Source organism: Oncorhynchus nerka, linkage group LG26 (genome assembly GCF_034236695.1).
Source record: "Oncorhynchus nerka isolate Pitt River linkage group LG26, Oner_Uvic_2.0, whole genome shotgun sequence".
Classification (NCBI taxonomy): Eukaryota; Metazoa; Chordata; class Actinopteri; order Salmoniformes; family Salmonidae; genus Oncorhynchus; species Oncorhynchus nerka.
Genome location: NC_088421.1, coordinates 20450723 through 20474916, shown reverse-complemented (window position 1 = coordinate 20474916; position 24194 = coordinate 20450723). Strand labels below are relative to the sequence as shown.

At 42.6% G+C, this 24194-nt stretch overlaps 1 protein-coding gene across 2 annotated transcripts in view; it reads right to left on the bottom strand.

The window, feature by feature from the left end:
• LOC115119383 (transmembrane protein 104-like) overlaps nt 1-24194 on the bottom strand; it is an 87154-nt gene that overhangs the window by 39224 nt on the left and 23736 nt on the right. For both annotated transcript variants that reach the window (XM_065010237.1, XM_029648157.2), the window contains exon 8: nt 23088-23184. In XM_065010237.1, coding sequence (XP_064866309.1) covers nt 23088-23184 — 97 coding nt within the window. The remainder of the gene's footprint in view (nt 1-23087; nt 23185-24194) is intronic.

The window sequence follows — 24194 nt, the reverse complement described above, 5'->3', positions numbered from 1 at the left end:
ACTACAAACCTCAGATTACCCACTTCCTGGTTGAGTGTCTTCTATCCAATACTACTAATAATATGCATATATTAGCATCTGGGACAGAGTAGCAGGCAGTTTACTCTGGGCACCTTATTCATCCAAGCTCGTCAATACTGCCCCCCTGTCACCAAGAAGTTAAAATAAAGTGGTGATCCTAACTGACCTAAAACAGGGGAATTTTTACCGGGATTAAATGTCAGGAATTGTGAAAACTGAGTTGAAATGCAGTTGGCTAAGGTATGTAAACTTCCGACTTCAACTGTACATATAATAGGCCATAAAAGCCCATGAGGGATGTATAAACCCAAACTGATGGTGATAACAAGTCAATTGATTCATTGAACATGGTGAGAGCAAGGGGAACAAGGAGAGAAATGAGAGGAGAAAGCAGAAGAGAGTGAGATTAAAAGGAGGGGCAACGCATATGAGAAGGAAAGAGGAGGGCCTACGGGGCAGTAGCACCATGTACTCTCAAACGTTCTGAAGCTTTGCGTATGTCAGGATGAAAGAGAGACTACCTCCTGCATCATTAATCACCAAAATGCATTATTATCAAGCAGCCATAATTAAAAAACTAAATTAATTATCAAATAAATTGATGCTTAAATAGAAAAGATTGCCTTGCCGAATTTCCTAAACAACCAACACCCAGTCCTTGCTCTAATGAAAAAAATGAAAGCAATTAAGAAACAAGGCTATATTTTGCCTCAGTCAATTTATTGAGACAAATTGAATTAACTGATTTAGGGATACAAACATTAGGCCTCTCCATTTTAATCTGTGTGCAGAGGAACACTACAGACTGTCACGAAAGTATATCAAGCTCATCCATGATCACATATTCAACAAGGGTAGTAAGGGTACTCACACAGTGTAGGAGGATTGGGATGTTTCTACTGCATGGACCAAGGGGCCTCAATTCAGTGTTAAGAGGCATAAATCATAAACACCATTCTTTATTTGCAGCGAGGGGGAATGTTTTGAATTAAAATGTATCAAGTACAGTTTTTTCACACCATGAACATTTTTTATTTTCTAATTAGAAAATGACAGTTCATACCTGCATTCTTGACGAGCAAAAATAGTTGTTTTTATGTTGGAGATATTCAGTTACAACAGAGTTTGATTCAGATAGGCCTAAAGTTTTCTATTCAGAAGCACGCTTCCCATTGGCGTCACCGTAAAACTGCATACAGACGATCTTCAAAACTGAAACTAAGGGCTCAGACACGTCAATAGCTTTTGCTGGCCGAGAGTGTTTAGCACCTCTGAACTTAATTTGCGAACTGAGTGCGCACCTATTTTCAGGAACGACCAATATTGGTTGATTGTTTGGTCGTTAAGCTGTTGGTCGACAGAGATTGCTTAGTAGAGAAGTAACAAATAAATATATATAAATATTTGCGCCCATCTCAGTGAACTAATCGATTGCGGAGGCCTAGACTAAAAGCCAATGTATGCTTGATTCAAAAATGTGGTTCCATAGGGAGTGTGTGAAGCAACAGCGGAACCTCCAGAGGCAGGTAGAGGCCAAATCGAGCTCTGTACCCCTTCACCATGCGCCTCCCAAATTGTTTAACAAGGCAGAGGGCTCTGTACAGCTCCGCATTGACATGATTGGTTGATGGTAGGTGGGGGCGGTACATCCTATATAAAAACAAACTCACTTCCTTGACAACAGCTCTGCACTGCTCCGTGAAGGGCAAGAAGTATGAATTCCCTGACTTCTGCTGAGACCATATCACCATTAATGCTTCATGGCCAACGCTGACGACTGATTGATCATGCGCCCAGGTGCACAATGCACTTCCCTGTCCAGAATGCACGCTCTCTCTCCTGCCAATTTGTGCACATTAATTGATTCAGAATTTTGTGCGAATTGTTTACGTTTGATTGTTAGTGTACATCAATTCCCCATTACATACAGTACATTCAGAAAGTATTCAGACCCCTAGACTTTTCCCACTTTGTTAAGTTACAGCCTAATTCTAAAGTGGATAAAATCATTTTTTCACCCTCATCAATCTACACACAATACCCCATAATGATAAAGCAAAAATAATTTTTGCATTTTGGCAAATTTATTAAAAATAAAAACCTGAAATATCAGTTACATAAGTATTCAGACCCTTTACTCAGTACTTTGTTGAAGCACCTTTGGCAGCAATTACAGCCTTGAGTGTTCATGGGTATGACGCTACAAGCTTGGCACACCTGTATTTGGGAAGTTTCTCCCATTCCTCTCTGCAGTTCCTCTCAAGCTCTGTCAGGTTCAATGGGGAGCGTCGCTGCACAGCTATTTTCAGGTCTCTCCAGAGATGTTAGATCAGGTTCAAGTCTGTAAATTCCTATCATTTTTCATCTACAATGTTTGTTACTTTGGTTGCGGTCATTTAATTGAATGCATTCAATATTATTCCAGTCTCCCTGTTCTCATTGTCGAAGTGAACACATTGTTTGCAGAGTGCACAACCTAAGCTACTCTTGGTTTGTTTAATTCCATTTACGGGTTCTGTCAATTTAGTCATTGTATTTTGTTTGGAGCGCTCCTGTCAATGTTGAGTAAGGATGCACACGCATAGAAGTAGGCTTATTGGCTACCTGGCCTGCGCACAAATGTAGGCATATAAATATGCCAATTTGGGGATCTGCTAGTATTCCTGATTGGCTTAACACACCACCACTAATGAATGACCTGTGGAGCTTCTCAAAGTGATGTTTTCTTCACCTCAAACAGCAAGCAAACAAAGTCTGTTTTTACATCCATTGATAATTACAATAGTTCCTCGATGCATTTGAAAGAAAATTCCAGCTCTCTCCCTTTCGATAACCACTCAGCGTGGGGAAAAATGTCATGCCCTGATCCAGTGGAAAAGTAAGAAAATAGGCTTCTTATCAGTGCTGGACTTAGGTTCCGGTATGGTTTATATTTAGGTGCAGGAGCTCTACAATCATTTTGAGCTAATATTCTATAAGAGGAACAGCTCTCAGCTCCAGTGAGCTCCAGCCCAAGTCGAGCACTGCTTCTTAGCCTACAGCTGTGTCTGTACCGAGCTCACTGGCGCAGCAAACTGAGGGCCCAGAATATTTTATAGAATGTTGCAAGTTCACTAGCTCAAGCTTTGGGCCAGAACCAAGTTAATAGTTGATACCATGTTTAAAGTTTGTTGCAGACAGGCCATGTGTAGCCAATGTGATTTAAAGGATATAAACATATATATTTTTTATCTGGATATTTCTACCTGCAGGCTGCAATGTTTTTATTTGTGGCTTTATAAAGGCAATTTTTGCATAGTTAGAAATGGCAATATAAGTGACTTTTTTAGGGTTGTAACATTTTCATGTAGATAGAATAAACGCCATGACAATGATTGAGATATGTTGAAGACGTTATTATAAATAGAATCGCATGAAAAATGTAGGCAGTCCGACATTTACAGCGGAGGTCCCTAAAACACAGCGTGCTGAATGATCTGCAGACGAATGCTAGATCTACATTCGGTGCGATGTGTGTGAGCCCCAACTCCTGCAGTCTTCAGAAGAATTACATTACTAGAACTGCATCGAACAACTTGTTTTGACCCCCCCCCCCCCCAAAAAAAAAAGTAATTCTGCTGTACAAACACAAAATACATAAATTACTTGAAGGGATGTTAGGCCTGGGGTCATTCATTATTTTCCCCTCGGTGAGTATAGGAGAGACACACAGAGACAGAGGCTTTATTGGGTATAAAGGAGAGCTTATCTTGAGGTAGCAGCAGCCTTGCCATCCCCCTGTGTGACGAACAGCCATAGACTCATCAATGTCAGATCTCCTCTGCATCAACTGTGGATGCATCACCGGCCCTGCAGGCCCCGAGGTCACTATCAGGCAAGCGGAAACTGAACACTTCCAAAATAAGGGATATAAAACCACCAGAGATGAATAAACAACACTGTCTCTCTCCGTGGACATGGCTTGTGTGTGAAAGTCCACCTATGGAGGAGGCTTCAGGAAGTCAGTGAGCCAGGCTGAGACTATGGACGGGTTGGAAACCTGTCAGATAGAATGGGTCAGTGTCTCTGACAGGATCTTTATACAGAGGTGTGTGTGGACCCAAGTAGCCTGACATACAGGGTTCCCCACTGGACCTCCACGTGTTACAGCTGTCCCACAAACACTCAATGACACACCCAGTACACACAGACTCTACCCAAAACTGAGCTTGCTTCAATAACTGTTTAAAATATGACCGTACAATGCTAAATTAGAAAATTGCAACTTTGACAAGGCTACAAGGAACACATTTTATCTTGATTCCATTAGCTTCACACTCACCAAGGTCAAGCTGATGTCCAGATGTATGAGCCTAATGGTTAGCTCATGGCTACCATCACTGTGAGATGTGTGAAAATAATAAAAACCACCTCAACACTCATCTTTCTCATACACAGCTCGCACTCAGTGGAAGTGGGATATACTCAACACAGACGCTTTTATTGTTAATTAAGTAGATGACCCAGGAGACAACCATCTAGTCTCTACGCAATTAAAGATGACTAATGAGAGGAAGGATGACAGCAGCCAGAGAATGGGATGGGACAGGACATGGAGGAGGTAAGTGTAGATGGGATGGGACAGGACATGGAGGAGGTAAGTGTAGGTGAGGGGGGGGGGTAAGTGTAGATGGATGGGACAGGACATGGAGGAGGTAAGTGTAGGTGAGGGGGAAATGTAGATGGGATGGGACAGGACATGGAGGAGGTAAGTGTAGGTGAGGGGGATGTTCATTGTAGATGGGATGGGACAGGACATGGAGGAGGTAAGTGTAGGTGAGGGGGGGTAAGTGTAGATGGATGGGACAGGACATGGAGGAGGTAAGTGTAGGTGAGGGGGAAATGTAGATGGGATGGGACAGGACATGGAGGAGGTAATTGTAGGTGAGGGGGGTAAGTGTAGATGGGATGGGACAGGACATGGAGGAGGTAAGTGTAGGTGAGGGGGGTAAGTGTAGATGGATGGGACAGGACATGGAGGAGGTAAGTGTAGGTGAGGGGGATGTTCATTGTAGATGGGATGGGACAGGACATGGAGGAGGTAAGTGTAGGTGAGGGGGGGGGGGGGGGTAAGTGTAGATGGGATATTTTGCCACCTGCCTGTGACTATTTAACACATCAGAATTGCTCAACACTACAGTAATGCAGTTGAGCTCAATTCCTCTTCACTCTGTCTCAGTAGGAGATGACAGAACACTAATGAAGGAAGTTGAAGCAGACGTCAGTAAAATCAAAGGATTTTGACCTGTGGTATTTCAAATGTACACACCTCTGTAGGGCTAGCCCACATGAAGACTAAAGCATGCATATAGATGCATCTTTATTTATTTCACTGCAGTACTAATAAATCACACTGGCTGGGCTTGTCATTGCCAACTAGTATTTGTTAGGCCAAGAGTTTCACAATCCACCAGCATTCCTAGATTAGCATACGGTCTCAGGACAGTCTGACAGTGAATCCATGTGTAGACCTAAACTTTTTAAAAGGCAAATGCTCAACTATTAAGAACCATTTACAGCATGATTAAGCAAGTGATTGCAGTGTTCCACTTGTGTGAGTCTATTTGAGACTAAATGGTGAGGAACACTGAGGTCTCAAATGTATGCCCTCACACACTGCCGCTTTGTTTGAATAATGATGTCACATGAGTGTTTCCATTAGGAAATGGTTGTGCCGGACATTTGACCGGCAACATTTTAAATTTACCGGACCCATATGCATTGGGTGCGTAACCTGATTAGGGCATCCACACACCGTGCTCCGAGTAATCGCATTCAGAAGAACATGCATGTCGAGGATGCAACGATATATGGTCCTTCTTACAGACTTCTGATGTGCACTTTGAACATGTTAGAATAACTATAAGAAGGGCTTACCAAGAAAAACTTCCAAAAGGACTCATTTGAGGTCAAATTAAGTTAGGGCACTCAACAACAGAAAAGGCAGAGATTGATTTCTTATTGCTCACTTTAATCCAGCCTGTCCAGTTTATGATGGCTTACCGAAAATACATAAAAGTATGGATGAACCTCCTTTACGTCCCATAGTGTCAGGTAACAGTAGCCCTGTTGAACACCTATCTCAATATGATGATTTATTCATCTTAACATTTGTGCCAGCATTGCCAGCCTTTTTAGGATACCACGATGTGCTTAAGATCATCAATAACTATAAATGCGACAGTGAAAGCATCTTGGTTACACTTGACGTTCAGTCTCTCTACACTAATAGCACGCATGACGCAAGCCTACAAGCGCTCTCACGCTATCCCAACACTAGACCCGAGGGTCTCTTACCCCCGTCTAACTTCATTCTGTCTCTCACTAAAAAAGCCCTCACATCAAATGACTTCCAATATGCGGGCAGTTTCTACCAACAGATTCAGAGTACCTCAATGGGAACTGACTTCGTTCCTAACTATGCAAATGTATTCATGGGACACTGGGAGGAGACCTTCCTTTATGATGTCCAGAAAAAAAACATATTTCCAGAATATCACCCTTTGGAAAAGATACATAGACGACATCCTACCTGTATGGAACGGTACTGAAGGTCTCCTCTCAGAGTTCATTTCTTATAATTTATCTGAACCCAATCTCAAATTCACAACAGAGAGAAGAGAAGAAAACAGACTTGGAGTCTACCATCTTCTGCAAGCCGCACAGACAGTAACCACCCCGTACACCATAAGCGGAACATACTGGTAGCTCAATTCCTAAGACTCCGAAGTAACTGTAGCACAGACATAGATTTTGAGCGCAAAGCTAATCGTATGCACACTAGGTTCCTGCAATGTGGGTATGATAAGGGAGTTATTGAACAGACCTATACCCGTGCTAGAGAGACTGAACGTCAAAGCCTACTCACTGGCACTAATAGTGGTGATTCAATGATCCACCTCTACGCAGACAACACCATTCTGTATACTTCTGGCCCTTCTTTGGACAGTAACCTCCAGATGAGCTTCAATGCAATACATTTCTCCTTCCCTGGCCTCCAACTGCCCTTAAATGCAAGTAAAACTAAATGCATGCTCTTCAACCGATCGCTGCCCGCACCTGCACCAGACTCATATTAAGCATCTCCAATCCAAAATTAAATCTAGAATCGGCTTCCTATTTCGCAACAAAGCATCCTTCACTCACGCTGCCAAACTTGACTATACTACCGATCCTTGACTTCAGCGATATAATTTACAAAATAGCCTCCAACACTACTCAGCAAATTGAATGCAGTCTATCACAGCGCCATCCATTTAGTCACCAAAGCCCCATATACTACCCACCACTGTGACCTGTATGCTCTCGTTGGCTGGCCCTCGCTTCATATTCGTCGCCAAACTCACTGGCTCCAAGTCATCCACAAGTCTCTGCTAGGTAAAGCCCCGCCTATCTCAGCTCACTGGTGACCATAGCAGCACCCACCTGTAGCACACACTCCAGCAGGTATATTTCACTGGTCACCTCCAAAGCCAATTCCTCCTTTGGCTGCCTTTCCTTCCAGTTCTCTGCTGCCAATGACTAGAACAAATTGCAAAAATCACTGAAGCTGGAGACATATCTCCCTCACTTGCTATATTGTATTTACTTTGCCACCATGGCCTTTTTTTGCCTTTACCTCCCTTATCTCACCTCATTTGCTCACATCGTATATAGACGTGTTTATACTGTATTATTGACTGTATGTTTGTTTTACTCCATGTGTAACTCTGTGTCGTTGTATGTGTCGAACTGCTTTGCTTTATCTTGGCCAGGTCGCAATTGTAAATGAGAACTTGTTCTCAACTTGCCTACCTGGTTAAATAAAGGTTAAATAAATAAAATAAAATAAAAACCAACTTTAAGCATCAGCTATCAGAGCAGCTTACAGATCATTGCACCTGTACATAGCCCATCTGTAAATAGCCCATCCAGCTACCGCATCCCCATACTGTTATTTATTTATTTTTTGCTCCTTTGCACCCCAGTATCTCTACTTGCACATTCATCTTCTGCACATCTATCACTCCAGTGTTTAATTGCTAAATTGTCATTATTTTGCCACTATGGCCTATTTATTGCCTTACGTCCCTAATCTTACCTCAATTGCACACATAGACTTTTCTATTGTGTTATTGACTGTACCCTTGTTTATCCCATGTCTAACTCTGTGTTGTTGTTTGTGTCGCACTGCTTTGCTTTATCTTGGCCAGGTTGCAGTTGTAAATGAGAACTTGTTCTCAACTGGTCTACCTGGTTAAATAAAGGTGAAATAAAAAATAAATAAAAAGACAAAACTCCCCCATGTTTGTGTTTTTCCACGGAGTACAGCACATGTGCCGGTCACGTCAAATCCAATGTATTAAAACACTGGAACAAAAGTAATCCCAATCTACGAGTGTCCACCATATATTACCCCCTCACATTTTTGGGGGGGCCATACCAGAATATAGCCGATTCCATGACGCACAGCATGAAGCTACCTAAGAAGCATGACACTTGGCTACCAGGCCCACCCAATGGCACTAACAAGTGTGGCCACTGTGTACATTGTGACAGTACAGCAAATACGAAAGTGTTCACTCCTCTGAATGAGTATAGTGAAGTAAAAGGAGATAGAAACTGTTTCTGTTTATTATTATTATTTTCTTGTTTTTATTTATCCTTTATTTAACTAGATAAGTCAGTTAAGAACAAATTCTTATTTACAATGAAGGCCTACACCGGCCAAACCCGGACGACGCTGGACCAATTGTGCACCACCCTATGGGACTCCCAATCACGGCCGGTTGTGATACTGCCTGGAATCGAACCAGGGTGTCTGCAGTGACGTCTCTAGCACTGAGATGCAGTGCCTTAGACCGCTACGCCACTCAGGAGCTCTTGTGCTGTCTGACAGATCTTTCACTCAAAGGCTCTGTATCTGTATGCTGTATATGTATGATAAGATACATAACGAATATACGAGCCAAATTAATTCCACTAAATTATGCAAATGAACCTATTGACCGATAAGCATGACCAGTCAAATGTATTTCCATCAACTGGTATTTCCATCAATTAATAGGCTAAAAAGCATTATTGTGCAATTGTTTTCTGTGTCGCATTTACAGTGGACCAACTTTAAACATTAGAAATCAAGAGGAAGATTACTAATGGCACTTTATCCTCCAAAAGGAGCTGGACCAATTAAAGAAGTCTTGAGGTATTGCTCGCCTGAGGTAGAGTACCTTATGATAATCTGTAGACCACACTATCTACCAATTGAGTTCATATCTATATTATTCGTAGCCATCTATTTACCACCACAGACCGATGCTGGGACTAAGACCGCACTCAACCAACTCTATAAGGCCATAAGCAAACAAGAAAATGCACATCCAGAAATGGTGCTCCTAGTGGCCTAGGGACTTTACTGCAGGCAAACGTAAATCAGTTTTACCAAATTTTAACCAGCATATCACATTTGCAACCAAAGGAAAAAATAAAATAAAAACTCTAGACCACCTTTACTCCACACACAGAAATGCATACAAAGCTCTCTCCCGCCCTACATTAGGCAAATCTGACCATAATTCTATCCTCCTGATTCCTGCTTACAAGCAAAAACTAAAGCTGGAAGTACCAGTGACTCGCTCAATATGGAAGTGGTCAGATGACGCGGATGCTATGTTACAGAACTGTTTTGCTAGCACAGACTGGAATATGTTCCGGGATTCATCCAATGGCATTAAGGAGTATACCACCTCAGTCATCGGCTTCATCAATAAATGCATTGACGACGTCGTCCCCACAGTGACAGTGCATACATATCCCAACCAGAAGCCATGGATTACAGGCAACATCCGTATCAAGTTAAAGGCTAGAGCTGCTGCTTTCAAAGAGTGGAACACTAATCTGGACACTTATAAAATATCCCGCTAAGCCCTCAGAGAAACCATCAAACAAGCCAATACAGGATTATTGTCAATACAGGATTAAGATTGAATCAACTGGCAAGTGCCTTCACTGACATGTTCAACCTCTCCCTGACTGAGTCTGTAATACCTACATGCTTCAGACCACCATAGTCCCTGTGCCCAAGGAAGAGAAGGTAACCTGCCTAAATGATTACCGCCCCGTAGTACTTACGTCGGTAGCCACGAAGTGCTTTGAAAGGCTGGTCATGGCTCACATCAACAGCATCCTCCCGGATACCCTAGAACCACTGCAACTGGATCCTGGACTTCCTGACGGGCCATCCCCAGGTGGTAAGGGTAGGCACCAACACGTCTGCCACACTGATCCTCAACACTGGGGCCCCTCAGGGGTGTGTACTTAGTCCCCTTCTGTACTACCTTTTCACCCACGACTGCATGGCCAAATGACTCCAACACTATCATTAAGTTTGCTGACGACACAGCAGTGGTAGCCCTGATCACCGACAACGATGACAGCCTAGGGGGAGGAGGTCAGAGAACTGGCAGTGTGGTGCCAGGACAACAACCTCTCCCTCAATGTGAGCAAGACAATGGAGCTGATTGTGGACTACAGGAAAAGGCGGGCCGAACAGGCCCCTATTAACATCAAAGGAGCTGTAGTGGAGCGGGTCAAGAGTTAGTTCGTTGGTGATGTGGACACCAAGGAACTTATCATGGTCCAAACACACCAAGACAGTTGTGAAGAGGGCACAACAAAACCTTTTCCCCCTCAGGAGACTGAAAATATTTGGCATGGGTCCCCAGATCCTCAAAAAGTTCTACAGCTGCATCATTGAGATCATCCTGACCAGTTCCATCACTGCCTGGTATGGCAACTGCTCAGTATCTGACCACAAGGCACTACAGAGGGTAGTGCGTACTGCCCAGTACATCACTGGGGCCAAACTGCCTGCCATCCAGGACCTATATAATAGGCAGTGTCAGAGGAAAGCCCATAAAAAATTGTCAGAGACTCCAGTCACCCAAATCATAGACTGTTTTCTCTGCTACCGCACAGCAAGCGGTACCGGAACACCAAGTCTAGGACCAAAAGGCTCCTTTACAGCTTCTACCCCCAAGCCATAAGGCTGCTGAACAATTCATCGGTACCGGTACTCCTTGTATATAGCCTCGTTACTGTTACGTTATTGTGTAACTTTTGATTGATTTTTTATAAACTTTTTAAAACTTTAGTTTATTTGGTAATTATTTTCTTAACTCTTCTTGAACTGCACTGTTGGCTAAGGGTTTGTAAGTAAGCATTTCACGGTAAGGTCTACACTTGTATTCAGCGCATGACAAATAAAGTTTGATTTAATAGATATGAGTCAGTAACTTCAGGGATATCCTCAAGCCATTACTGAAACAGAAAGAGACTGTGAAGGAATGAGGAGAGGAAATTATGAGGATGATTAACTCTATACTGTACATATAAAACTGGATTACTCAATTTATCCTAGCTTCAAAGCCCCTCTAATGTTCAGAGTTTCAAGCCTTTGAAGTCTATCAGAGAATGTTCTGGCATACAACAATCACTGAACAGGCATAACATCAGCGTAAACAAATACTGAACGTGGGTGTGACCTGTAAAGGTCATTCTTAGTTCAACAGAGCAATTGAGGGGCTGATCTAAAGCTCTGCCTTTACACTGGATCTCAAAATTCAGTTCTCTCTGGAGAGATAAGAGGATACCAAGAATAAGACATGAGCTAAACTCTTAGACAACATTTAAAACTATTCCCTACTTTATCATTCACAACTTCCCAGAAGTATGGGTTTAGCTTAACCAGACCTCCCGAAAAACTGTTGCTGATACATTTGTGCCAGCAGCCTCTATTTGGGTAGCCACAGTAAATTGGGAAAGTAAACAATGATGAGCATAGCATTCATTTGCTACACTGAACCATTATGACTTCATATGGGGAGCTGGGGTGCAGTTGCCTTCCAGTTGGTTTGCCTAATTAAAATCTCTGGCTCCTCAAAAGATACCATTATACACCTAGGTAAAAATAACGAGCAACACCGCATAGGGAAGATTTATGACAGGCAAGGGACATATCTGGAAGGAAATTCAAAACGATAATTTGCCTGTGGTTTAATAGGACCTCGGCTATTTCACTCTCCCGATCGTTATAACTTTTAGTAGGGGATGGGGGGGGGGGGAGAAGGGGGTGCCATATCGCACAGAGAACAAGGTCTCATTAAATTATGATGATGGACCCTATGAAGAATAAATTAAATAATACATCAACTAAGGGGCCTTTTCATGAATATGTTCCATGTCACAGTGTAATTGAAAAAGCTCTATATGAGGAAGGAAACTGTCAATTTTTATTTCCTGGTTTGGAGAAGGGTGCAAACGGTTGGGTCATTCTTTCAATAGGAGGCTTGGTCTGGTCAGCCTAACCAGCAGGCCCAGACAACTACACCAACACACAGCCATACAAGCAATCAGCCCAAGGTCACAGGGTCTGAATTGTCATGATGTTGCCCTCTTTGGGTATAGCAAGCCCCATCCCCCTGACTCCTTCAACTAGGCTGCTGTGGTCAGAGAGAGGTCGTAAATTCCTGAGGAGAAGACCCTGCCTCATGGCCACACAGTATAAGAGGCAGAGTAACTTTCCATAGTGAACAAAGGCATTTCTTCCACCTCACAGAACTTGAGGTACGAAACAATTTCATGTTCCGGAGAAAGTATAAAAAAATCAGTGAAGAATCCAGCTACGAACTGGTCCGTTGGTTACAACTTGGGGAAGCTCATGGGAGACGGTGTGGCCACATTACCATAATGCTGTTTATATAATAGCCTCAGATATGAGGTTTACATCTAATTGTTGTATACGATGAATGAGTGAGTATGATACTGTTTGTAAAATTGTGTAATATGACTTTGGACTGTTTAATGAAGGAAAATCCAATTCCCTTTTGATTTGAACTAAATCAGAGGACCGCCCCTGAGCCCAGTTAGGGTCAGGCATCCTGGGACAGCCCCTTTTCTGCAATTCCGAATAAAAACCCAACTTTGAGAAATTATCACCAGACCATGTTCTCTCAATCACGGGAGTACAAAGGTTGTAGACCATTGCTGAATCTTTTAACCATACCACATGGTTAAACACTTAGACTATCGATACTGACAGAATAAGAACAAGTCTTTGATATTAATTACTAGTCTGCAGCTAGGAATTCGGTATCATTGAACAAAGAATGACATCCACCGAAACTACCATTCTATAACGAATGAAGGAATGTCACTCTGAACAATCCATTCTAACCACAACCGAGAGAGAGGGGGAGAGAGACGATTCTACAAAAGAAAGACTTTTCACCAGCGATCAAGACAACACACTGAGCGTAAATATATATATTGATTGCAATTGTTCCCGAATGAGTGAGCGTTCATGTGCAAAGGATTAGCATTTCAATTGTTAGAATTATCAACTCTTTGGTGACTTCTCAGCTGACCCCCACTCCCCATTTTGTCCACCAAGCCGCAATGCCGGTTTAGCCCACTATGGCACATTTCCTATAATTTATTGTAACCATATTTACTTTGTTTATGCATTTCTGTGAATTACTTAGTTAGTAATAAATGAATGATTTAAGACAATTGATGTATGGATGACTCATAGTGAAGACTGGGTTCGTACAGATAACCAACAAGTTACGATGTTTGGAATGAGACTAACGTGAGGTAAAGTAAATCATTCATTAATCAGAAGACAATGGATCAGATATGAAAATATCTGAAAGGTTATATTGGGAAATTATAACCTTGTAATCGGAATATTTTCCTTGGTGCCCCGACTTCCTAGTTAGTTACGGTTACATGATTAATCAGTCTAATCGCGTAATACTACTTACAGAGAATCTTTGATAAAACTAAGTCTTCAATTTAATGATTGTAAAGACACGACAGAATGTAAAAGTCTCTTGAAACCTGTCCCTTTTAAAATGGGAGCCTGTGTTCCGTTTAAGCGTCAGATTAATTTCATGAGAATCACGTTTGTTAGCTTTCAGCCACCAACCGAGCAAGACCCTTACATCATTCTGCAATGTCCTTGTACCAGATAACCAACTTTTCAAAACAGAAAACAATATTGTACTCAGCATGTAGATTTTCTCCTTAAACACGAGGCACGGACTTTAACAACGTGTTAGACAGGCCAAATATGTCTATTTTATCTCACTCCCCTGAGAAAAGGAAAGAATAAACAATTGACACAGACAATGACATTAAAAGTAATAGAAAGCAATGGGCTACACTACTCCCTTGTTTTGTTTTCTCGAAACCAATGAGTGAAATAACTTCTCAAATGATGATCGTCTGCAGAGTCTATAAGCAGAAAGACAGAGGGAAAACTGAGTTAAATGGACAGGCTGAAGGCAATAATTAAACCATGTATTACCTTGGTTACAAATCACAGGCACACAAGCTCCATTGAGTTCTGTAGTGACAGCTGCCAAAAAGATCCTTAAGCACATTTGATGGCATTAGCAGTTTGTCTCGTGTGGCTAACTACCACTCTTTATGGTAATGTGATAGCAGCACCAGCACAACTCACACAAAAAAAGGGTTAACAACTGCTCAATCTGCTGGAGTGGAAGCAATATGCTGTAGTTAGCAAACACAGATGGGACAAAATCTTCCTAAACAGGGTAAGTATAAATTCTAGTCTTTCGAAAGTCTTTGACTGGATGATCAGTTGGATCCTCAGCCTACATTATTGATCTCTGACTCAGAGAGCCTGTATCCTCTCTCCTGCATGAGCTCTAAGCCCCCCTTGCCAATAGTCCCTCCAGTCCTCTCCCAGTACGGCTGTGTTCCTCTGCAGTGTCCTGATCTGCAGCTCTGATTGGGTTCTGCCTCGTGGTGATGCGGAGTGGACTCCCCTTGTGTGGTTCCCAACTCAAAACACATCCCCCTGCTGAGGTAATCTCTATTAAACCATCTGCACTGTCATCTCCCTGCAGCTCTGGGATGGCTCCACCACAACAGAGCTGCAGCTACACTACAGCACCCTCGCTCCCTCTCCTCCAAAGTGAAACACACAAACATCTGAAGAAAGCATCACTCGCTTTTCACCATACAGACAGGCAAGAAAAGAAACCCTGGAGTAAAATACAGTATCTGTGTGTATTATCTGGGCTTATCTGCGTCTGTTCTCTCTGTGGGTCCCAGAGTGTGTGAGTGAATCTGACTCGTTCAATGGGATGGATCTAAACAGATGGTTGACACAAAGGTGGCCTCGTTTCATGGTGGGTGGTGCCCGCTGAGAGAATATTTCAATTCACTGGGCATCCACTCCCTTGAGTGGTCTAATAGACACAGCCTTTAATACGCACATATGCATAAAGACAAACAGGGAAAGAACGCAGTGTCAGCAAAACCTAATTTTGAGCTGATATACAGTATTGATTTCCATCACTTTCTCAACCACAAGAAAAAGATTCTCAATATAAAATCAGCCATTTAAATCACAGTTAGGTTATCCAACAGTATATGTATGCATTATGGAACCAGTGGACAGCTAGGGCCTTTTTTATGCAGTAAATTCCCAATGGTGTTGCTAATTGCAATTGAAAATCAAAAGGTAAACCTCGCCAGGGAGCAACAACGGACAAAGAGATTTAATTGAGGTCTCAGGAAATCTCCCTGCTGGGGTTAAGCCAGTCCCCAGAAAGACACCCATTGTTACACTTTCAAGCCGAAACATAAGCCTTACAAATAAAACTGCGGTCCAATGTAAAAGGCAGGTCAACCGCTAGGAGTGGTCAAGCACACAATGACCTACAACCCTACACTTGGATATGCACGACTGAGGAAAAGCCCAATCTAAGTGAGCGGGTAAGATGTAAGATTTCTCTTATTGTCTAAAGATAATGAGAATCAATCAGCAGTAGATCAAATCTCACCCAACTCATTTTCGTATCCCTTTACACTCGTACCGTGTACAGGTTGAAAATGGCAGATTTGGGCACGGATAAATGCCTAAATTGGAACGCAGTGGCTGAAGAGTAACATGCTATACATGACGTCAGAGCTCTGCGCTTCACGTCATTGTAAGGGTTTGACTGACCGCTATTCTGAACTTGAGTGTGACAAGTAGTTGCAGTAACTTACACAAACACACACACCCATTAAAATTAAGAGGATTATATATTTTAGAAGATGACGTTTGTTTTGTAATATGTCATACAAGTGAGTACAAATGTGCACTTCACATTTCTATATCACAAAGTCACTGAATGAACTGATATGACTTTTAGTTTCAAAAGAACTTGGCAGAGCTGGCCATTGATGATAAGTCAACCTGACAAATAGTCCAGACACGTCAGGGTAAGGTGTGAGGCTAACCTCCAGAATTGTGAATTCCATTCCGAATTGTGAATTCCATCCAGTGAATATTGTTATTGAGTTTCACTCATGTCCTCTGCATGCATGTATGTATGAGGTGCAACGCTCATACTATGTGTAGGCACTACCTCTCAATCCTAGAGAGAGTGGTTTGGCAGGCTTAGTGACGGGGGGAGTCGATACAGTTACATATCGGGACATTATTTTTGGACAATATTATATTGATACTTTGACTTCAAGTATTGATTTGTAAAAAATTATAATAATAATAATTTTTATACATAAATATACATACACATACAGTTTAAGTCAGAAGTTCACAGACACTTATGTTGGACTCATTAAAACTATTTTTTCAACCACTCCACAAATTTCTGGTTAACAAACTATAGTTTTTTTTTTTATCTACTTTGTGCATGACACAAGTCATTTTTCCAACAATTGTTTACAGACAGATTATTTCACTTATAATTCACTGTATCACAATTCCAGTGGGTCAGAGGTTTACATACACTAAGTTGACTGTGCCTTTAAACAGCTTGGAAAATTACAGAAAATGTTATGGCTTTAACTTCTTGGTGGCAGGGTGGGCAGTATTGAGTAGCTTGGATGAATAAGGTGCCCAGAGTAAACTGCCTGCTGCTCTGTCCCAGATGCAAATATATGCATATTATTAGTAGTATTGGATAGAAAACACTCTGTGAAGTTTCTAAAACTGTTTGAATGATGTCTGTGAGTATAACAGAACTCACATGGCAAGCAAAAACCTGAGACAAATCCAACCAGGAAGTGGGAAATCTGAGGTTTGTAGTTTCATTTAAGTGATTGCCTATCCAATATGCTGTGTCTATGGGGCCATATTGCACTTCCCAAGGCTTCCAGCAGATGTCAACAGTCTTTAGAAAGTTGTTTGAGGCTTCTATTGTGGAAGGGTGTCGAATAAGAGCTGTTTCAACAAGTGGACTAGGCTGATGCCAATCAGTTATTTACTGCGCGGTCACGCCGTTCCCTCTTTTTCCTCTGTAATGAATACGCTACTGTCCGGTTGGAATATTATTGAAGATGGTTTATAAAAAAAGACCCTAAGGATTGATTATCAACATGGTTCGACATGTTTCTACAACTGGAATAGTAAACTAAACGTGCATACAAAACGGAGGTATTTGGACATAAATATGGACGTAATCGAACAAAACAAACATGTCTTGTGGAAGTGGGAGTCCTGTGAGTGCATTCCGACGAAGATCAGCAAAGGTAAGTGAAGATTTATAATGCTATTTATGACTTTTGTTGACTCCACAATGTGGCAGGTAACTGTATGGCTTGCTTTTGTGGCTGAACCTGTTCTCAGATTATTGAATATTGTGCTTTTGCCGTAAAGCTTTTTTGAAATCTGACACAGCGGTTGCATTAAAAACAAGTTCATCTTTAATTCTATGTAAAACATGTATCTTTCATCAAAGTTTATGATGAGTATTTCTGTTATTTGATGTGGCTCTCTGCAATTTCTCCGGATGTTTTGGAGGCATTTCTGAACATGGCGCCAATGTAATCTGAGGTTTTTGGATATAAATATGAACTTGATCGAACAAAACATACATGTATTGTGTAACATTGAGTCCTGGGAGTGTCATCTTATGAAGATCGTCAAAGGTTAGTGATTAATTGTATCTATATTTCTGCTTTTTGTGACACCTCTCTTTGGTTAGAAATAATGCTCAGGACGCAGTAATGCTCAGGAAGGAGGCGCGTTCTGTCTCCTAGAGATGAATGTACTTTGGTGCGAAAAGTGCTAATCCATCCCAGAACAACAGCAAAGAATCTTGTGAAGATGCTGGAGGAAACAGGTACAAAAGTATCTATATCCACAGTAAAATGCAAGGAATAATGACCATCGTTACGTTTGGAGGAAAAAGAGGGAGGCTTGCAAGCCAAAGAACACCATCCCAACCGTGAAGCAAGGGGGTGGCAGCGTCATGTTGTGGGGGTGCTTTGCTGCAGGAGGGACTGGTGCACTTCACAAAATAGATGGCATCATGAGGATAGAAAATGAGGTGGATATATTGAAGCTACATCTCAAGACATCAGTCAGGAAGTTTAAGCTTGGTCATAAATTAGTCTTCCAAATTCCAAATGACCCCAACCATACTTCCAAAGATGTGGCAAAATGGCTTAAGGACAAACAAACAAAGTCAAGGTATTGGAGTGGCCATCACAAAGCCCTGACCTCAATCCCATAGATAATTTGTGGGCAAAACTGAAAAAGCGTGTGCGAGCAAGGAGACCTACAAACCTGACTCAGTTCTGTCAGGAGAAATGGGCCAAAATTCTTCCAACTTATCGTGGGAAGCTTGTGGAAGGCTACCCGACACATTTGACCCAAGTTTAAAGGCAATGCTATCAAATACTAACTGATTGTATGCAAACTTATGACCCACTGGGAATGTGATGAAAGAAATAAAAGCTGAAATAAATCACTACTATTATTCTGACATTTCACATTCTTAAAATAAAGTGGTGATCCTATCTGACCTAAGACAGGGAATTTTTACGAAGATTAAATGTCAGGAATTATGAAAAACTGAGTTTAAATGTATTTGGCTAAGGTGTATGTAAACTTCCGACTTCAACTGTGTGTGACATAAATACAGTGGGGCAAAAAAGTATTTAGTCAGCCACCAATTGTGCAAGTTCTCCCACTTAAAGATATGAGAGGCCTGTAATTTTCATCATAGGTACACTGTCATGCTGTGTCTGTCATAGTTGAAATAGGATCATTGTCATGCTGAAAGACCCAGCCACGTTTCATCTTCAATGCCCTTGCTGGTGGAAGAAGGTTTTCACTCAAAATCTCACGATACATGGTCCCATTCATTCTTTCCTTTACACGGATCAGTCGTCCTGGTCCCTTTGCTGAAAAACTGACCATATGACATTCTCCCAATCTTCTTCTGGATCATTCAAATGCTCTCTAGCAAACTTCAGACGGGCCTGGACATGTACTGGCTTAAGCAGGGGGACACGTCTGGCACTGCAGGATTTGAGTCCCTGGCGGCGTAGTGTGTTACTGATGGTAGGCTTTGTTACTTTGGTCCCATCTCTCTGCAGGTCATTCACTAGGTCCCCCCGTGTGGTTCTGGGATTTTTGCTCACTGTCCTTGTGATCATTTTGACCCCCCGGGGTGAGATCTTGCGTGGAGCCCCAGATTGAGGGAGATTATCAGTGGTTTTGTATGTCTTCCATTTCCTAATAATTGCTCCCAAAGTTGATTTCTTCAAACCAAGCTGTTTACCTATTGTAGATTCAGTCTTCCCAGCCTGGTGCAGGTCTACAATTTTGTTTCTGGTGTCCTTTGACAGCTCTTTGGTCTTGGCCATAGTGGAGTTGTGCTGATCCCCAGAGCCTTGTGGGTCTGCTATTAGAGCAGAACTACTTTTCTGAACTGGGACAGCTGTTCTGTCACATACTAAAAATAACCCACAATCTGTTGTCCAAGCACAACAAACACTGCTGCAACCACCGTGGGGCAACTGTCTGAGGAAAAATGACAAATCAAATGAGAGATCTACAAGCATAATGTAAGGTACACTATATATATACACACAGACACACAAGTATGTGGACACCCCTTCAAATTAGTCGATTCGGCTATTTCATCCATACCTGTTGCTGACAAGTGTATAAAATCGAGCACACAGCCATGCAACATCCACGGACAAACATTGGCAGTAAAATGGCCCGTACTGAAGAGTTCAGTGACTTTCAACGTGGCGCCGTCATTGGATGCCACCTTTCCAACAAATCAGTATGTCAAAATTCTGCCCTGTTAGTGCTGCCCTGGTCAGCTGTAAGTTATATTATTGTGAAGTGGAAACGTCTAGGAGCAAAGTGGTAGGCCACACAAGCTCAAAGAACGGTACAGCCGAGTGCAGAAGTGCGCAGACCATGATTTTGGAATGAGATGTTCGACGAGCAGGTGTCCACAGTTTTGGTCATGTCAGGGAAAGGGGGATACCTAGTCAGTTGTAAAACTAAATGCCTTCAACTGAAATGTGTCTTGTATCTTGTTCTGATAAAGGGACTAGGACATTCAAATCGACCAACGAGATCTAGAATAAGACTAGCTTGTGGCTCAGTTGATGACGATTAGAACGGTCTGGCCGGGCAGACCACTGACATGTGGGTGGCATCTATAAAAACCTGGTCTGATGAGGAGGCCGGTGGTCTGAAACACGCAACGCCCAGGGTTGTGACTTTCAGACCAACACAGTACAGGGCAGGTGAAAAAAAGCTCTTAAGCCTGTCTGTATGGACAACAGTCCATTCTTGAGGGTGCAGAGGGTAGAAAGCCCCCTGGAGGAACCACTCCATCAACCCTACTTCTGTCTGTGACAGCCTGAGTTCTCTAAATCATGCTCTATCCTTCTCTTTCACTCTATCAGTCTCTCTTTCCTTCTCTCTCAAACAGCCACCTACACGGGGATTACAGCTGTGCGCCGTTATGCTGTAATGCGGGCTGCCCTTTAATCTTTCCTTGCTTCCTTTTCTAAACCCTAATAACGCTGTGGCTGGACTAATGTGTCCGACATCAATCCCACTCCCCCTGTGGCAGCCAGTGGTGCCCTACACAGTAACGGCAGCCCAGGCAGACCAAATACGCACCCAACTGAGGAAGTTCAGGTTGTGTTCGTGCTTAGCACAAAACCACAACATACACATTACACACACTATTGATTATTTAAGATGAATAAGTATGGTACACAGAACAGTTACCACAGTAAAATCCCTTAAGGAAACGGATAATACCATTCAAGGGATTAAAGCCCCTTATCAATGACACCTATAGAACTGGGAGCTACAAATGCCTGGTCAAGATACAAATGGAGGATTAACTGACGATCTGTTGCCAGGAGAGACTACAAGATTTTGAGGTTGAGAAGATGTGATGGTGAGGAGAGAAATGTGGCTGATGAGGACAGGAGAGAAGAACCATTAACAGATAGAATGTAGTGACCACTGAAACACAGAGAACCTCCTGAACATAGTTCAAAGACCAGCTTTGAGCAATTCCATTGGTATACAACAACTGAGCAGCAACTAATGCTAACATATTGAACGCAGTGTGTTTGCTAATGCCAACACCCTCTTAGAGGCTCAAAACTAAGCCAAACTAATTGCATAACCAAAACAAAAAAAGTAATTAGGAATTGTAATTATGGTTCTTTTTGTAATGCCTTTTTCAAACACTCAAAGAATGGGGCGGCATAATAAATGAATAGGCTCATTTGAATTCTTTAGCTAAACCAAAACAAAATAAAGGGGCATTTCCCAATGCCGTATTGTCAGCCTTTCTGACAACTGTTCCAATGCATATTATAATAGGAGTCAATACTAAAGCACCATGTGACTCACTCAGTTCATAAAGAGACTGGCAGTAGGGTGATAAAGCAGGTCACTAGGTTTGGAGCTTGAAGCCTTCCAGTGAAATTATATGGACGTTGTAAAGAGAAGGGAAAATACTGGGCTGCATAATGACTCCAGATGGCAAAGACTCTAGATGCTGTGGACATTGTGCCTAGATAGACCCATCATTAGGACGAAGGGCACCTTGGTCTTTGGGGTGGGGCAGAGACATGTCAGAGGGTATAAGCAGGCATAGCGTAGGGGGGAGAGGAGAGGTATTTCCATTGGGCAGGACAGAGCGGTGTATGGAGAGCGGCTGGGCTTAAAAGGAATAGTCAATCAATTATTTAAAGTGATCATGGGGAGTGGTGGGCAGTGGCTAAGGGGCCAGAGCGTTTGACCCAGGCACGTCAAAGACAAAGGGGGGCTGAGGAGAAGGAAGACACTCCACTCCCTGTGTGCTAACAGAAGCTGATGAATGTTTTATCAAAGCCCAATTATTTATTTAAGGACGAGTCCACCACGGGAAGGAATCTAATAAGGTTTCACGGAGAAGAAAATGGGAGAAAATACAACTAAGCCCCTAGAAGTCCAAATGCCTGTACGCAGGAGAGACCAAAACTAATAACAGGAGACAACTTCTTCAAGAAACACCAGAGAACAGTCGACTTTCTGTCAAATACAGTCAATTTCTTAAAACATATTACCAAGCAGACATCTCCTCAACATCTACTATAATAAGAAGCAATAAGTTAGATTAATTAACACAGAGGTGGAAATGTCTCTTTCCCTAAAAGGAAACTTTGTGAAACTGCAATGTAAACAAAAAATACAGGAGGAGATTATAAATCAGCATAATTTCAATTCGTTGACATGATGTAAGAGGCTTATCCAGACGAGATAAAAAACAACAATGCATCTATTGGAGAATTGTTTGGGTATGCTCGTTGTGTTGAAAATGAATGAGGGTGGAGGGAGAACAGTGGAGGGGGGAAATAATACAGGAGGAGATCAGCACATCTATCACTGTCGGCCGGCAAAGTTAAAGCAAAAGTGGAAATCGCAGGAGTTTCGCTCTCTTAAGACTTCAAGGGCACACACACTTGCTCAGGGCTGCAGGAGTGGAGGCCGTGAGAGGGAGACCGAGCTGGAAGGGGCTCTCTGGGCTGAGGCTGACACTAACACAGACAGGGGTTGGCACATTGGGGCTCAGTCACGATGGCATGGGCTGACAGAGAGAGGTGTGGTACACCATGTGTCCTCCAGGGGCCTTTGGGACGAGGGTAGAAAGACAGGGGTGAGAAACAGGGGTGCAGTATGTACTCACCAGAAACACCTTGTAGGCGTCTTTCCTGGTGACAGGCCCCCAGCACAAGTCGGTGTCGTCGTATTTCACACTGCCAGCACTGCATGAGTGGTTACCACTACAGAGAGAACAGACAGACTGGTGATCATTACAGATCCCTTCATGATCAGATCAAGTCAGTCCAAGAATAACATACGACAGGAAAGACTAGTTTACAATGTTGCAAAAGAACATGAAACAATGATAAAAGATGAAATATGACAGGGCAGAATTACTAAAACTTTGCAGACTTGTCAGTTCCTACTACCTCGGAGCGGTTAGATTATCAGGGGGGTCAGTCCCTTCTAGCTCGGAGCGGTTAGATTATCAGGGAGGTCTGTTCCTACTACCTCGGAGCGGTTAGATTATCAGGGGGGTCAGTCCCTTCTAGCTCGGAGCGGTTAGATTATCAAGGGAGTCAGTCCCTTCTAGCTCGAAGCGGTTAGATTATCAGGGAGGTCTGTTCCTACTAGCTCGGAGCGGTTAGATTATCAGGGAGGTCTGTTCCTACTAGCTCGGAGCGGTTAGATTAACAGGGAGGTCAGTTCCTTCTAGCTCGGAGCGGTTAGATTAACAGGGAGGTCAGTTCCTTCTAGCTTGGAGCGGTTAGATTAACAGGGAGGTTAGTTCCTTCTACCTCGGAGCGGTTAGATTAACAGGGAGGTCAGTTCCTTCTAGCTCGGAGCGGTTAGATTATCAGGGAGGTCAGTTCCTTCTACCTCGGAGCGGTTAGATTAACAGGGAGGTCAGTTCCTTCTACCTCGGAGCGGTTAGATTATCAGTGAGGCCAGTTCCTACTATCTCGGAGCGGTTAGATTATCAGTGAGGCCAGGTCCTACTACCTCTGAGCGGTTAGATTATCAGTAAAAAAAAGTATCAGTAAAAGTTATATCACTGCACAAGACTTTACTGAGTTGAAGTGATGATCCAGTCTTCCTGGTGGAAAATTACACATTGTCATTCTGAGGCAATCACAAAACTCTTTCAGTGCTGCCAACAAGGTGCGGCAGACTAAGCATCAATTATGGGAGATAATCATTAGAATCTGCCTCTGCCACCGAGAAGTCTGCTGCGGCAAGGCTTTACAAA